Raw genomic sequence first — 17,164 nt, forward strand, 5'->3', positions numbered from 1 at the left:
GGGAAAATCCCTAAGTGTGAACACCTACTGTTTGTTTGTCTTTGGTGCTTGATCTTGACACCTTGGTGCGGTGACACTGATAATGTTACCCATAACAAGTGGCCTAACTATAAACAAGGCAGGCATCTTAGAAGAAATAAATCAATAAATGGGCTAAGACAGAGCAAGCTAAGTAGGTTAAAAGTCACTAGGTGACGGGGCACGAGTCTGCAAACCAGAGGCTAAGCTAACTCCTGTTATCCCATTAAAACGAAATAGGATTCACTACACCACCATTCAAGAACGCCTCAGCACCAGCACTCGCAACAGCACGAACCCTGGGACAGACAACTCATCCATCCCTCCCTCCCTAGACCTCTGCAACTAACCTGGCCACCTTTCTGCACCGAAAAATTCAGGACATTTACGAAGGCTTCAGGAAAAACAAACGCCTGCACCGCCCACAATAAAGCACTGCTAATACACCATGTCAGTGCTACCAGTACTGTATACTACGGTATCACTAGTGGAGCACTATTAGTACACTATGTCAAGGCAGGAAGTACTGTATTCTACGGTATCACTAGGAAAGCACTGTTAATACACCCAATGAGGGCTGCTAGTACTGTATACTACGGTATCACTGGTGGAGTACTGTTAATACACAATGTCAGGGCTGCCAGTACTGCATACTATGGTATCACTAGTGAAGCACTGTTAATAAACCATGTCAGGGCTGCTAGTACTGTATACTACGGTATCACTGGTGGAGTACTTCTAATACACCATGGGGGTCATTACAACCTCAGCGGTCTTTTTACAAGACCACCAAGGGACCGCCGTGCTGAAGACCGCCAGTGGTGGCGGTTTTCCGCTCGGCTTATTATGACTCTTGGCAGCTCTACGTCGTTTCTCAGATGGAGAGCCACCAACAGCCATAGTGACGGGCAGCGGGGAAGTGGAGGTTGCTCCACCTCCACCGCCACGCCAACAGAACACCGCCCAGCGAATCACGTCCTGTGATTCTGCGCGGCGGTGTTCTGTTGGCGGTGTGGTTTCGGCAGAGCTGCTCCCATGGCTCCCGTCCCCTCCGGGAGGATCGATGGAACAGGTAAGTCGATCATCCGTTAGGGGAGGGGGTGGGGGAGTGTTGTGTGCGTGCATGGGGGTGTGCGTGGGTGTATGTAGAGGGGGTGTGTAAGTGCGTGTATGCTTCCGGGGGTGTTGCGTGTTTTGGGAATGAGTGCGTGAATGTCTGTAGGTATGTCTGTATGGATGTGTGCGTGTATGTGTGAATGTGGGTGTGTGTGTGTGTGTGGATGTTGGCATGTGTGTCGGTGTGTGTGTGTGCGTGTATGTGTGTTGGTGGTGCCTGCGTGCGTGTCGGGTGTGTATGTGTAAGGTAATGTCGGGGGTGGGGAGGGGGGTCCTGCCACCCTTGGGGGGGGGCAGGGGTGGTGGGGGGTGTAGGAGAGGGAGTCGGGGGTGGGGTTGGGGGAGACCCCTATCAGTGCCAGGGAAGGAATTCCCTGGCACTGAGAGTGCTTACCGCCATGGATTTCATGGCGGTTCCTACCGCTGGAAATCAACGGCGGTAAGCTGGGTCACAATACCGGCAGCGGTATTGTCACGGCCGCCGGGCTGGAGACCCAGGTCTCCAGCCCAGCGGGCGGAACGGAGAAGAGGCGGATGATAATTCCCAAAAAAAGACCGCCAGCCTGTTGGCAGTCTTACCGCCGCTTTAACACTGTCCGCCAGGGTTGTAATGACCCCCCATGTCAGGGCTCCAGTACTGTATACTACGTATCACTGGTGGAGTACTGTTAACACACAGTGTCAGGGCTCCAGTACTTCATACTATGGTATCACTAGTGGTGCACTGTTATACACCATGTCAGGGCTTCCAGTACTGTATACTATGGTATCACTGGTGGAGTACTGTTAATCCACTATGTCAGGGCCGCCAATACTGCATACTATGGTATCACTAGTGGGGCAATGTTAATACCCAATGTCAGGGCTGCTAGTACTGTATAGTACGGTATCACTGGTGGAGTACTGTTAACACACAGTGTCAGGGCTCCAGTACTTCATACTATGGTATCACTAGTGGTGCACTGTTAATACACCATGTGAAGTATGTGACCTTGGTAGAGGACTGCATGTGTCTCTATCCGCAGCACTCTTACTCTGTCTGTCTCGACATCTCATTTTTTCATCCCTCTTGCCATCAATCTTCTTTCTTTCTTCATTTCTCAATCTCCATCTTTCCTCTTCTGTTTCCCTCTCTTTTCTATATCTTCCCCTTTCTCCCTCTGACTTTCTGTTTCCCCTCTTGCCACTTCTCTCTCCTCACTTGTTTCCTACCATGTTTGTCTCCTTCTGATGAGATATAGTGGGGAAGCGAGAGAGTCAACACGAGGACCTCTGAGACTAAGAACCCTATGCACTGATATCTAAATCAGGCCCATATTTTGTTTTACAGATAAGTTATGAAGTGTTCATACTTTGTGTTATACGTAAGTTAGGAAATGTTCTTACTTTGTGTTATAGATAAGTTATGAAGTGTTCATACTTTGTGTTATGGTTAAGTTATGCAATGTGTGTAGAGAATGTTCTTCATGCACCCAATGCCTTTACTGATTTCAGATATCTTTACTTCCAACAGACCCATAAATTTATAATCTGATGATGATGAATATTGAAGACCATGTTGTGCTAACGGAAACCGATCATATTTCTGGAAAAAAGATCCAGAAACAGCAGGCTTGACTATTCAGATTTAAGAATGCAGTAAGAGGCTGAAACACTCCCTTGTGAATGGACACACCTTGCAAGAAGCTGATGGTGCAATCCAGTGAAATAGTCTGTGTATGTCCACATTATGAAAATTCATGAGACCTACTTCAAAGCAAATCATTGGAACAACACTGGCCCACAAATACTGTTGACAAATGTGCCCAACAGTGCTGTTGGTGTGATATCAGTATAATGCGGTCACAACAAGACTCAACTATGCTGTTCTGTTAGGGCAATGACCATCCCTTATTAGGCACAAAGTTCAAACCAGAAAAACATCCACACATGAATAACACATGAATCTTGAAATAAAGGCGGGCCCTGCTGAGTCGAAAGAGCATCATATCCTAGAATGGACTGACCCCACAATGAGACTTGTTCCGTCCCTTATAAAGAGCCATCATCTCCTTCAGCTGAGATGCCACTCACTTGAGTAAGGCTGGAATGATAGCTGGAATGCACACATCTGAAACACCGAAACATGAAGAGACTTCGACAGTGTCTTACTGTTTAAGCTACTATGATGGCCCATCAGGAAGCACAATCATTGCATTTTTGCAAAACAGTAACAAATTCAGGAACACATGCCTCAAAAGAAGAGCCATTCACATGCAGCGAAATTGTGAAGAGCTATACATTTTCATCACACCTGGACCCCCATCAGGAAACACAGACAGAAGATAAAACATACAGCTGCAACAAATGTGCGAATAGCTTCACTCAGTCTTCAATCCTAAAGATCCATCAGAGAACACACATAGAACAAACATACTCCTGCCACGAATGTGGGAAGAGCTTTAGTGAATCATCAGACCTAAGGGCCCATCAGCAAATACATACAGAAGAAAAACAAAACACATGCAGTGAGCATGGGCTGAGCTTCAGCCACTCCTTATCCCTAAGATGCAATTGTGACAAAAACTTGGGGGAAAATACACACACAAGGAGTGAATGTGGGACGCAATTGGAATGCTCATCTTTTCTAAAGCATCATCTGCAAATACACACTGGAGAAACACCATACAGTTGCAGTGAATATGGCAAGAATTTTCATGAGGCATCAGACCTAAAGCTCCATCAGCAAACACACAGTGGACAAGAACTGTACACCCAAAGTGTGTGCTGGAGGCCCGTTAAGCACTCATCAAAGCCAGAGTGCCATCTACAAACACACACAGGGGGAAATCCATACATATGCAATGAATGTGGGAAAAGATTTAAATATTTATCAATGCTGGAGCGTCATCTACGAACACACACAGGAGAAAAACCATACACATGCAGTGAATGTGGAAAGAGCTTTAATGAGTCATCAAACCTAAGGGTCCATCAGCGAACACACACAGGAGAAAAGCCATATCGATGCAGTGAATGCGGAAAAAGCTTTAATCAATTATCACACCTAAAAACCCATTTACGAATACATACAGGAGAAAGGACACACATATGCAGTGAATGTGGGATGCGTTTTACCCAGTCATCAACACTAAAGTGCCATCTGCAAATTCACACGGGAGAAAAATCACACACATGCAGTGAATGTGGGAAAAGCTTTACTCAGTCAACAAATCTAATGGTACATCTGAGAATACACACAGGAGAAAAGCCATACAGCTGCAGTGAATGCGGGAAGAACTTTTCTCAGTTGTCAGGACTAAAGATACATCAGAAAATGCATACAGGAGAAAAACCATACAGATGCAACGTATGTGGGAAGAGCTTTAATCAGTCATTTTACTTAAAGATGCATCATCGAACACACACAGGAGAGAAAACATATGAGTGCAGCGAATGTGGGAAGAGCTTTAATCGGTCATCAAATCTAAGGTCTCATCAGCGAACACACACAGGAGAAAAGGCACACATGTGTAGTGAATGTGGAAAGAGTTTTCGCCAGTCATCAACACTAAGGCGTCATCTGCAAATCCACACAGGAGAGAAAGCACACATGTGCAATGAATGTGGGAAGAGTTTTATTCAGTCCTCACATCTAAGGAACCATCAGCGCATACACACAGGAGAAAAACCATATATGTGCAGTGAATGTGGAAAGAGATTTAGAAAATCATCATACTTACAGGTCCATTTGAGAAGACACACTGGGGAAAAACCATACACATGTAGTGAATGTGGAAAGTGCTTTTATGACTCATCACACCTCTGGCGCCATCAGCAAATACACAAAGCAGAAAAACCTATTGGTGCAGTAACTGTGGGAAGAAAAGTAATGAGTTATGAAATCCCAGAACCTATCAGCGAATACACAGACGAGATGCATGTGGTCAGTGATTATGGACTAGGTTTGAGTCCATCATCATTACTTAGACGCCATCTGCACATCCACGGTGCAGAACAGACAGGCACAAAACACCCAATATAAAAAACGCCCAGCATCAGGTCTGGCCCGGGGATGGGTGTGGGTGGTGGAGACAGGTGCAGTCCTATACAAATTATAATACTCTTGCTGGAGTATTGGTTCATTGTGAATGTTTCTGGCCCCAAGACAACTAACACAAATTAAAATTCATAGACTCAAAAGCCAGAAGGCTGGATCATACATACTCAATAGATAAACACTAAAACATTTTACTGTCCCGGCGACCAAATGATAAAGAACACTATTCTAGAATGCCTGGGCCCAGGAATAACCATTATTCCATTTATATTTGCTAAACAAACCCCAACAGGAAAACACTGACTGCAGTGAAATCCCATAAGGTCGAGCAAATGTGGGAAGTGGTTTAATCAGCATCAAATCACAAACACACCATCAGACACACATTCAGGAACATGTAGAGGGAAGTGATAAACAATAGAACTGTGGATTAATAGCTCCTTCATTTTCAATCGTTGACTGAATACCTTCCCTCAGAATAAGGGGACAGGCTACAGAGATCGCCTCAGTGGGGGATACTTCAGCATTACTTTGCATCGCACGGACACTGGGATGACTATTCAACCTGAATTACAAAAAACAAAAGCATTAACAAAAAATGCAATCGTGAGTAAGAAAAGGTTGTTGGAAACAAGAAAGAAAAACTCACAATTATGCCCGTGACCACAGAGGTGCAGGTCTCACTTCCAAGAGAGGTCTTTCTCCTTTACAAAGAAAACTGCAACATGATAAACGAGTCAGATATGGAAATAATCAAATGGGACTATTTGTTTTAGTTTTACAATAAAGGTGTCTTTATTATTACAGTGGGACTTAGCAAGAACATTTTACAGGACACAATAAATGGTGCGTGCATTGAGGTGACCATTCACATGCTTCATACATCTACCCTACAATCAGTCAGCGAAGAGTGATTGTGGGAAGGGCCGTAACAGCCATGGCAGATGCACACAGGGCTCTGAGCAGACCCAGATGTGGTCTGTGCATGGCAGATGCACACGGGGCTCCGAGCAGACCCAGGTGTGCTCTCTGCATGGCAGATGCACACGGGGCTCCGAGCAGACCCAGGTGTGGTCTGTGCATGGCAGATGCACACGGGGCTCCGAGCAGACCCAGGTGTGGTCTGTGAATGGCAGATGCACACAGGGCTCCGAGCAGACCCAGGTGTGGTCTCTGCATGGCAGATGCACACAGGGCTCCGAGCAGACCCAGGTGTGGTCTGTGCATGGCAGATGCACACAGGGCTCCGAGCAGACCCAGGTGTGGTCTCTGCATGGCAGATGCACACGGGGCTCCGAGCAGACCCAGGTGTGGTCTGTGCATGGCAGATGCACACAGGGCTCCGAGCAGACCCAGGTGTGGTCTGTGCATGGCAGATGCACACAGGGCTCCGAGCAGACCCAGGTGTGCTCTGTGAATGGCAGATGCACACAGGGCTCCGAGCAGACCCAGGTGTGGTCTCTGCATGGCAGATGCACACAGGGCTCCGAGCAGACCCAGATGTGGTCTGTGCATGGCAGATGCACACGGGGCTCCGAGCAGACCCAGGTGTGGTCTGTGCATGGCAGATGCACACAGGGCTCCGAGCAGACCCAGGTGTGCTCTGTGCATGGCAGATGCACACAGGGCTCCGAGCAGACCCAGGTGTGGTCTCTGCATGGCAGATGCACACAGGGCTCCGAGCAGACCCAGGTGTGGTCTGTGCATGGCAGATGCACACGGGGCTCCGAGCAGACCCAGGTGTGGTCTCTGCATGGCAGATGCACACAGGGCTCCGAGCAGACCCAGGTGTGGTCTGTGCATGGCAGATGCACACAGGGCTCCGAGCAGACCCAGGTGTGGTCTCTGCATGGCAGATGCACACAGGGCTCCGAGCAGACCCAGGTGTGCTCTGTGAATGGCAGATGCACACAGGGCTCCGAGCAGACCCAGGTGTGGTCTCTGCATGGCAGATGCACACAGGGCTCCGAGCAGACCCAGATGTGGTCTGTGCATGGCAGATGCACACGGGGCTCCGAGCAGACCCAGGTGTGCTCTGTGCATGGCAGATGCACACAGGGCTCCGAGCAGACCCAGGTGTGCTCTGTGCATGGCAGATGCACACAGGGCTCCGAGCAGACCCAGGTGTGGTCTCTGCATGGCAGATGCACACAGGGCTCCGAGCAGACCCAGGTGTGGTCTGTGCATGGCAGATGCACACGGGGCTCCGAGCAGACCCAGGTGTGCTCTGTGAATGGCAGATGCACACAGGGCTCCGAGCAGACCCAGGTGTGGTCTCTGCATGGCAGATGCACACAGGGCTCCGAGCAGACCCAGGTGTGGTCTCTGCATGGCAGATGCACACAGGGCTCCGAGCAGACCCAGATGTGGTCTGTGCATGGCAGATGCACACAGGGCTCCGAGCAGACCCAGGTGTGCTCTGTGCATGGCACACCACAAGTATGCAGAGGATCACACACGGGTATTTCAGTAGATCAGTTGTGTAGAACATGGATCCAGCGTATCATAACTGATCAGACAGGTCAAACACTGGATCTGTGTTACTTTACAAAATGTATATTCTGTCTAAATCTATAAAATCCTATTGTTAGAGTATATGGTGTCTTTGAAATATATTCTTTACGCGATGGGTTATAGTCGACCGATGTGTAGAGAATAATCCATGGAAATGTTTTAGCTATAAAAGAAAGTGTGTGTGTGTGTGTAAACAAGAGTGGTTCATTAAGTCACTTTTATAAGGCGTCTCGTGTTACATTCAGCAGACTACTAATGCCCGTATTCTAGGTTTATGATAAAGAGATGCTGACGCTGTGCTAGAATTGGCGGGTTCATGTCAAAGAAAGGGGCTGGCCTCCTCTTGAAGCCCTGCAGCCAGGGGCACCTGCAAAATGTCTGCCGAATTCATGAAATGAAAATGATATTCTGCCTAGATTTCTGTATGAGCAACTCCCAGAGCGCCAGGAAAGCCCACCCAAGGTGCAGTCTGTGAGAGGACGGAAAGGGGTGAGGAGGGACCCACTGACTGGAGAAAGGGCGAGTCACAGGCAGCCACCGCCGGGACAGAAGGATTCACTAAAGAGAAGGGAAGGGCTTTGTAAAGACTGGGACACAAAGACGAGTCTTCGTTCTTCTTTCAGGTAATCACCACTTCTGCCAGATGATTAGTCAAGATCTTTCCCTCGTTCATTCCCGAGGTGACTAGTGAACTGTGAAAGTGCTGGGGCGTCGCGCAGAGAGAGCCTGGCTTCTATCAGGAGAGTTTGGAGCGAGGGGACCGCTCCAACATAATTTAAAAAGGGCTGAATAGTACACATACAGTGACAGAGAGACGGTGAGCCTGAGGGAGAGGGTGGGAAGAAGAGAAACTGTACAAAGAGCATGAGAAATGTATTTGAGAACAAGACAAGGAAAGTGAGGAAGAGCTGGAGACAGGGTGAGGGGACAAAGGAAGAGCTGGAGTCAGTGAGAGGAGAGAGTAAGAGCTGGAGACAGAGTGAGGGGAGAGAGGAAGAGCTGGACAGAGTGAGGGGAGAGGAAGAGCTGCAGACAGAGTGTGGAGAGAGAGGGAGAGCTGGACACAGAGTGAGGGAAGAGGAAGAGCTGCAGATAGAGTGAGGGGAGAGAGGAAAAGCTGGAGACAGTGAGGGGAGAGGACGAGCTGGAGACCGAGTGAGGAGAGAGAGGAAGAGCTAGAGACAGGAAGAGCGGGAGACAGAGTGAGGGGAGAGGAAGAGCTGGACACAGAGTGAGGGGAGAGAGGAAGAGCTGGAGACAGAGTGAGGGGGCAGGAAGAGCTGGAGACAGAGTGAGGGGAGAGGAAGAGCTTGAGTCAGTGAGAGGAGAGGAAGAGCTGGAGACAGAGTGAGGGGGAGAGGAAGAGCGGAAGAGAGAGGGGAGAGGAAGAGCTGGAGACGGAGTCAGAGGAGAGGAAGAGCTGGAGACAGTGAGGGGAGAGAGGAAGAGCTGGAGACAGAGTGAGGGGAGAGAGGAAGAGCTGGAGACAGAGTGGGGGGGATAGAGGTAGAGTTAAGGACAGTGAGGGGAGAGGAAGAGCTGCAGACAGAGTGAGGGGAGAGGAAGAGCTGGGGGCAGAGTGAGGGGAGAGGAAGAGCTAGAGACCGAGTGGGGGGAGAGAGGAAGAGCTGCAGACAGTGAGGGGAGAGAGGAAGAGCTGGAGACAGTGAGGGGAGAGAGGAAGAGGAAGAGCTGATGACAGAGTGAGGAGAGAGAGGAAGAGCTGGAGACAGGAAGAGCGGGAGAGAGAGAGAGAGAGGGGAGAGGAAGAGCTGGAGACAGAGTGAGGGGAGAGGAAGAGCTTGAGTCAGTGAGAGGAGAGGAAGAGCTGGAGACAGTGAGGGGGAGAGGAAGAGCTGGAGACAGGAAGAGCGGGAGAGAGAGAGAGAGGAAGAGCTTGAGTCAGAGAGAGGAGAGGAAGAGCTGGAGACAGAGTGAGGGGGAGAGGAAGAGCTGGAGACAGGAAGAGCGGAAGAGAGAGAGAGGGGAGAGGAAGAGCTGGAGACGGAGTCAGAGGAGAGGAAGAGCTGGAGAGGGGGTCAGAGGAGAGGAAGAGCTGGAGACAGTGAGGGGAGAGAGGAAGAGCTGGAGACAGAGTGAGGGGAGAGAGGAAGAGCTGGAGACAGAGTGGGGGGATAGAGGTAGAGTTAAGGACAGTGAGGGGAGAGAAAAAAGAGCTGGACAGAGTGAGGGGAGAGGAAGAGCTGCAGACAGAGTGAGGGGAGAGGAAGAGCTGGGGGCAGAGTGAGGGGAGAGGAAGAGCTAGAGACAGAGTGAGGAGAGAGAGTAAGAGCTGCAGACAGTGAGGGGAGAGAGGAAGAGCTGGAGACAGTGAGGGGGAAGAGGAAGAGCTGGGGACAGAGTGAGGAGAGAGGAAGAGCTGGAGACAGGAAGAGCGGGAGAGAGAGAGAGGGGAGAGGAAGAGCTGGAGACAGAGTGAGGGGAGAGGAAGAGCTTGAGTCAGTGAGAGGAGAGGAAGAGCTGGAGACAGTGAGGGGGAGAGGAAGAGCTGGAGACAGGAAGAGCGGGAGAGAGAGAGAGAGGAAGAGCTGGAGATGGAGTGAGAGGAGAGGAAGAGCTGGAGACAGAGTGAGGGGAGAGAGGAAGAGCTGGAGACAGAGTGAGGGGAGAGAGGAAGAGCTGGAGACAGGAAGAGCGGGAGAGAGAGGGGAGAGGAAGAGCTGGAGACGGAGTGAGAGGAGAGGAAGAGCTGGAGACAGAGTAAGGGGAGAGAGGAAGAGCTGGAGACAGAGTGGGGGGATAGAGGTAGAGTTAAGGACAGTGAGGGAAGAGCTGGAGACAGAGTGAGGGGAGAGGAAGAGCTGGAGACAGTGTGAAGGGACAGAGGAAGAGCTTGAGTCAGTGAGAAGAGAGAGGAAGAGCTAGAGGCAGAGTGAGGGGAGAGAGGAAGAGCTGGAGACGGAGAGAGGGGAGAGAGGAAGAGCTGGAGACAGAGTGAGGGGAGAGAGGAAGAGCTGGAGACAGAGAGTGAGGGGAGAGGAAGAGCTGGAGACAGAGGGAGGGGGAGAGGAAGAGCTGTAGACAGAGTAAGGGGGAGATGAAGAGCTGGAGACAGAGAGGGGAGGGAGGAAGAGCTGGAGACAGAGAGTGAGGGGAGATGAAGAGCTGGAGACAGAGAGTGAGGGGAGAGGAAGAGCTGGAGACAGAGAGTGAGGGGAGAGGAAGAGCTGGAGACAGAGGGAGGGGGAGAGGAAGAGCTGGAGACAGAGGGAGGGGGAGAGGAAGAGCTGGAGACGGAGGGGGAGATGAAGAGCTAGAGACAAAGTGAGGGGAGAGAGGAAGAGCTGGATTCAGTGAGAGGAGAGAGGAAAAGCTAGAGACAGTAAGGAAGAGGTGGGGACAGAGTGAGGAGAGAGGAAGAGCTAGAGACAGAGTGAGGGGAGAGAGGAAGAGAGAGTGAGGGGAGAGAGGAAGAGAGGAAGAGCTGCAGACAGTGAGGGGAGAGCGGAAGAGCTGGAGTCAGTGAGAGGAGAGAGGAAGAGCTGGAGATAGTGAGGAGAGACGAAGAGCTGCAGACAGAGTGAGGGGAGAGAGGAAGAGCTGGAGACAGAGTGAGAGGAGAGAGGAAGAGCTTGAGTCAGTGAGAGGAAGAGCTGGAGACAGAGTGAGGGGAGAGGAAGAGCTGGACACAGAGTGAGGGGAGAGGAAGAGGTAGAGACATGGTGAGGGGAGAGGAAGAGGTAGAGACAGGGTGAGGGGAGAGAGGAAGAGCTGGAGTCAGTGAGAGGAGAGAGGAAGAGCTGGAGTCAGTGAGAGGAGACAGGAAGAGCTGGAGGCAGAGTGAGGGGAGAGAGGAAGAGCTGAACACAGAGTGAGAGGAGAGAGGAAGAGTTGGAGACAGAGTGAGGGGAGAGGAAGAGCTAGAGACAGAGTGAGGGGAGAGGAAGAGCTAGAGACAGAGTGATGGGAGAGGAAGAGCTAGAGACAGAGTAAGGAAAAGCTGAAGACACAGTGAGGAGAGAGGAAGAGCTAGAGACAGAGTGAGGGAAGAGGAAGAGCTGCAGATAGAGTGAGGGGAGAGAGGAAAAGCTGGAGACAGAGTGAGGGGAGAGAGGAAGAGCTGGAGACAGGGTGAGGGGAGAGGAAGAGCTGCATACAGGGTGAGGGGAGAGGAAGAGCTGGGGACAGGGTGAGGGGAGAGAGGAGGAGCTGGAGTCAGTGAGAGGAGAGAGGAAGACCTGCAGACAGAGTGAGGGGAGAAAGGAAGAGCTGGAGTCAGTGAGAGGAGAGAGGAAGAGATGGAGACAGGGTGAGGGGAGAGGAAGAGCTGGAGACAGGGTGAGGGCAGAGGAAGAGCTGGAGTCAGTGAGAGGAGAGAGGAGGAGCTGGAGGCAGAGTGAATGGAGAGAAAAAAGAGCTGGACACAGAGTAAGGGGAGAGGAAGAGTTGGAGACAGAGTGAGGGGAGAGAGGAAGAGCTGGAGACAGGGTGAGGGGAGAGGAAGAGCTGCAGACAGGGTGAGGGGAGAGGAAGAGCTGGGGACAGGGTGAGGGGAGAGAGGAGGAGCTGGAGTCAGTGAGAGGAGAGAGGAAGACCTGCAGACAGAGTGAGGGGAGAAAGGAAGAGCTGGAGTCAGTGAGAGGAGAGAGGAAGAGATGGAGACAGGGTGAGGGGAGAGGAAGAGCTGGAGACAGGGTGAGGGCAGAGGAAGAGCTGGAGACAGGGTGAGGGGAGAGAGGAAGAGCTGGAGTCAGTGAGAGGAGAGAGGAGGAGCTGGAGGCAGAGTGAATGGAGAGAAAAAAGAGCTGGACACAGAGTAAGGGGAGAGGAAAAGCTGGAGACAGAGTGAGGAGAGAGAGGAAGAGCTGCAGATAGAGTGAGGGGAGAGAGGAAAAGCTGGAGACAGTGAGGGGAGAGGACGAGCTGGACACCGAGTGAGGAGAGAGAGGAAGAGCTAGAGACAGTAAGGAAGAGCTGGAGACAGAGTGAGGACAGAGGAAGAGCTGGAGACAGAGTGGGGGGAGAGGAAGAGCTGGAGACAGAGTGAGGGGAGAGAAGAAGAGCTGGACAGAGTGAGGGGAGAGGAAGAGCTGGAGACAGGGTGAGGGGACAGAGGTAGAGCTGGAGTCAGTGAGAGGAAAGAGGAAGTGCTGCAGACAGAGTGAGGGGAGAAAGGAAGAGCTGGAGACAGAGTGAGGGGAAGAGGAAGAGCTGGAGACAGAGTGAGGGGGAGGGGAAGAGCTGGAGACCGAGTGAGGAGAGAGAGGAAGAGCTGCAGACAGAGTGAGGGGAGAGGAAGAGCTGGAGACAGGGTGAGGGGACAGAGGAAGAGGTGGAGTCAGTGAGAAGAGAGGAAGAGCTGCAGGCAGAGTGAGGGGAGAAAGGAAGAGGTGGAGACAGAGTGAGGGGAGAGAGGAAGAGCTGGAGACAGAGTGAAGAGAGAGAGGAAGAGCTGGAGACAGAGTGAAGGGAGAGAGGAAGAGCTGGAGACAGGAAGAAGGGGAGACCGAGTGAGGGGAGAGAGGAAGAGCTGGAGACAGGGTGAGGGGAGAGAGGAGGAGCTGGAGTCAGTGAGAGGAGAGAGGAGGAGCTGGGGTCAGTGAGAGGAGAGAGGAAGAGCTGCAGACAGAGTGAGGGGAGAAAGGAAGAGCTGGAGACAGAGTGAGGGGAGAGAGGAAGAGCTGGAGTCAGTGAGAGGAAGAGCTGGAGACAGGGTGAGGGGAGAGGAAGAGCTGGACACAGAGTGACCGAAGAGGTAGAGACAGGGTGAGGAGAGAGGAAGAGCTGGAGACAGGGTGAGGGGAGAGAGGAAGAGCTGAAGTCAGTGAGCGGAGACAGGAAGAGTTGGAGACAGAGTGAGGAGAGAGGAAAAGCTAGAGACAGAGCAAGGAAGAGCTGAAGACAGAGTGTCTCTTGCTCTTCCTCTCTCCTCAGAGTGAGGGGAGAGAGGAAGAGCTGGAGACAAGAAGAGCTGGAGCCAGAGTGAGGGGAGAGAGGAAGAGCTGGAGACAGGAAGAGGTGGAGCCAGAGTGAGGGGAGAGAGGAAGAGCTGGAGACAGGAAGAGAGGGAGACAGAGAGAAAGAGCTGGTGCCAGAGTGAGGGGAGAGAGGAAGAGCTGGAGACAGGAAGAGCTGGAGCCAGAGTGAGGGGAGAGAGGAAGAGCTGGAGACAGGAAGAGAGGGAGACAGAGAGGAAGAGCTGCAGACAGAGTGAGGGGAGAGAGGAAGAGCTGGAGACAGGAAGAGTGGGAGCCAGAGTGAGGGGAGAGAGGAAGAGCTGGAGACAGGAAGAGAGGGAGACAGAGAGAAAGAGCTGGCGCCAGAGTGAGGGGAGAGAGGAAGAGCTGGAGACAGGAAGAGTGGGAGACAGAGTGAGGAGAGAGAGGAAGAGCTGCAGACAGAGTGAGGGGAGAGAGGAAGAGCTGGAGACAGGTAGCTCGCACATTGTGACTATATATATAAATGGAGTAACGCAGATTAAAACACATGGCAGAGAGTAACAGTACAGTGTTCTTGGGAATGTGCTTTCTGTTGCAGTTCTTGGCAGCTTCAGGGAGCTGTATGTAAACTGCATGTGAATCCGGAACAAGATAATGTGTCAACCAACCTGCCACCTCCCTCTGGGGCAGATTTTCCAACTTTCAGCCAATGAAACAAGTCACTGTGCTGCGCTTCTCTGCATGAAGGGGCAGGAATGTCCTGTACTTAACACTATAAGGTGGATTCCTGTCCTTTCCATGGGCTGGGGCACTTCTTGCTGCCTAGTGCCTATGCAGGCTGCCATGCACCATGGTGCAAGGGTGCCTGCATTGTAGGTGGGATTGTTTTGTGCAGGAACGGACACCTTCCTGCACAAAAACAAACCTCTTCCTATGCGCTGAAGAGTGCAGCACACATGGAAAGAGGAAAAAACGAGCAGAAATAAAGATTTTTCTCCTCCTTACATCTCACCTGAGCAGGCATAGCATTTTGTCGCATTGGCAGGTCTACCACTAATGGTAAATTTGGGAATGCACCAAAAGCCATGGGTGGATGTAGGGGCACACCCACGCAATACCCATGGAAACACTTCCCTGGTGCAAAGTGACCCAAGGTAGTAATTTGTCCTGGCTTGCATTACTCCACATTTACCAAGCCGTGCAGAGCCATACACAGTGGCCTTGTGTGGCTAGCGAAATCCGACTTTGCTGTTACGTTGCCCTGACGCAACACAATGATAAATATGCCCCGCTGTTTAATTAACACAAAATATAGAGTGAGGGTTATTCACTAATTATCGAGTGGGAAATTACACCTGCGGCCTTTTGAAGTAGTTAGTAAATTGACAGTGCTTTGCAGCACTTTGCATTGTTTTGCACCACACAGTGCTTGTGCAAAACCTTAGTAAATAAGCCTGAGAGAGCTCAACTTAAAAAAAAAATGCAATTGGTTTACTTAACTGAACCTCAAAATTTGCATTCTGCAGGCAGCAGATTAAGCTGCCGGTAAGACGGCTCGGTGGGTTGGTGATACTGCTGCTGAGATCCATATACGACTTGATATTCATATCTCCCAGTCGCTCAAAAGTAAAACGTGTCTAATGCAGAAATATGGGTAAAAAGGTTTAGGCTGTGGAGTGTATCATATGATTTCGACCAGAACCTTCCTGCTCCCGAGGACTCTGTATCTGTGTGATGTGATCACTAGAATAGAATGTATAAAAGCCTGGTTTAGAATGCAGAGTTCACAGGCACATGTAGAGGAATGAAGACGTGTGATTTAAAACTTGTGTGTGGCCTAGTCATTCAGTGGGTACCAGGCTGGGGAGGCCACTACAACCGGTGATGAGATAGGGAATAAGTAAACCGAGAAGAAAGTGCTCTCCTGGAGAGTTTGCTGTGGTCCAAGCAAACTGCTCATGCGTGCCACGTGTGGCTTCGTCAGAGTGCTGAGTCAATGGTTGGCGTGTGTGGAGTCGAATCGCAACTCCAGCTGGTGTGAAGCGTGTGAATGGAAAGCGAGCTTCACTGAAAAGTCTACACATCGTTGATCAAGAAACTACGCCCGATATCCTCGTGCCCCTCCATTCTCTTCTTTCTTTCTCTTTTGGGCCTCACACTTCATGCCTCACAGTAAGAATGGCGTGCCGGAGAGCAGGAGAGAGTGTCTCCTTGTCTTTTGCTCCTCTATACATATTTAGTAAGTGAGGGCTATGCAAGGAGGAGAATCTTCTATATAGATCAATTGGTATACCATGTGAACACAGCGTTTCCCCCAATTTCAGGTGTCCAATAGCCTCAGATACCTCTTTTAGTGCTACGTTCCTCTCTCGTTCATCTCTATCTTCATTGCTTGGTATTGGTGCATCATTCCCCAGAGAAATTGGAAGATCTGGTCATCATCTTCCAGGGCTTCTACTTTTCAGAATGTAGTAAGTATTGTGCAAATGCCTCAGCTATAGCTGCACCCATGGCAAAGGTTTCCTCTTCCTGATCCGTTACCTTTCCCACCCACTGGGCCTCCTCTCCCCTTCTGCTAGGCCATACAAGCAAACAGCGGCCTGTTCTCTCACCTCATAAAGGCCCATATTTACAAGAAAATGACGCAGCATGGCGCTGCAAGACAGCTTGCTGCGCTGCGCCACTAAGCAAGCGCAGGGGTACATTGTATTTACAGCAATAAGATACATCCCTGTACTTTCTTCTGCGCTGGAGCAGAATTCAATCAAACACTTAGAGCGCTGAAAATCACCCGCGAAGGTCGCGAGGCACTGGAGCTGTACGCTGCTGCGTGGAGGCATGATCATTCAAACATCCAGGTCTTTAGTTCTCTTCTGAATAGCTGGAGTGGTGGTGTGGACCTGAGAGGCAAAGGGAGGTTGTTCCAAGCCGTGGCTACCAGGTGTGAGAAGGAGCGTCCTCCACTGTTGGCTCGACGGATCCGTGGGGTGTCTGCGAGGGAGAAGGAAGCTGATCGAAGGTGTCTGGTTGGATGGTGTAAGGGCAGGTGTTTGTTGATGTAGACTGGTCTTTCCTTGTGCAGGGCCTTGTAGGTAAGCATCTTCAACTGGCATCTCTTCCGAATCTGGAGCCACTGGAGCTTTTTTGAGATGGGGTGTGATGTGGATCCTTCTGGTGAGGTCAAGTATGAGTCTTGCCGCTGAGTGCTGTATTGTCTGGAGTCTCTTCATGAGGCAGGCTGTGATTCATACAGAGCTTGTTTCTGTAGTCCAGTCTGCTGGTGATGGGGGGCTGCATGATGGTCCTTTTGTTTTCTGGGAGCCACCTGAACATCTTGCAGAGCACGCGAAGGATGTGGAAGCAGGCAGATGAGACTTGTTTCTTCATGGATAACTTGCTATCCAGGATGATGCAGAGGTTGGAGATGTGGTCTGTTGGGGTGGGGGGATGAGCTCTGTGGGCCACCATGTGTCAGTCCATGGTGAGGTGTTGTTTCCAAAGATGAGGACTTTAGTTTTTTCGGTGCTGAGTTTGAGACAGTTGTCCTTCATCCAGTCTACAACGTTCATCATGCATC

The 17,164-nt window shown here is 50.8% G+C and overlaps 2 protein-coding genes across 2 annotated transcripts in view; one reads left to right on the forward strand and one right to left on the reverse strand.

Annotated features, from left to right (window-relative positions):
* LOC138260543 (zinc finger protein 658B-like) overlaps positions 1–6,032 on the forward strand; it is a 73,769-nt gene extending 67,737 nt beyond the window's left edge. Inside the window, exon 2 of the mRNA XM_069209162.1 lies at positions 2,648–6,032. Coding sequence (XP_069065263.1) covers positions 3,299–5,158 — 1,860 coding nt within the window. The 5' untranslated portion in view covers positions 2,648–3,298 and the 3' untranslated portion in view covers positions 5,159–6,032. The remainder of the gene's footprint in view (positions 1–2,647) is intronic.
* LOC138260542 (zinc finger protein 91-like) overlaps positions 1–17,164 on the reverse strand; it is a 344,562-nt gene that overhangs the window by 205,703 nt on the left and 121,695 nt on the right. The window lies entirely within an intron of this gene.

Source organism: Pleurodeles waltl, chromosome 9 (assembly GCF_031143425.1).
Source record: "Pleurodeles waltl isolate 20211129_DDA chromosome 9, aPleWal1.hap1.20221129, whole genome shotgun sequence".
NCBI classification, from domain to species: domain Eukaryota; kingdom Metazoa; phylum Chordata; class Amphibia; order Caudata; family Salamandridae; genus Pleurodeles; species Pleurodeles waltl.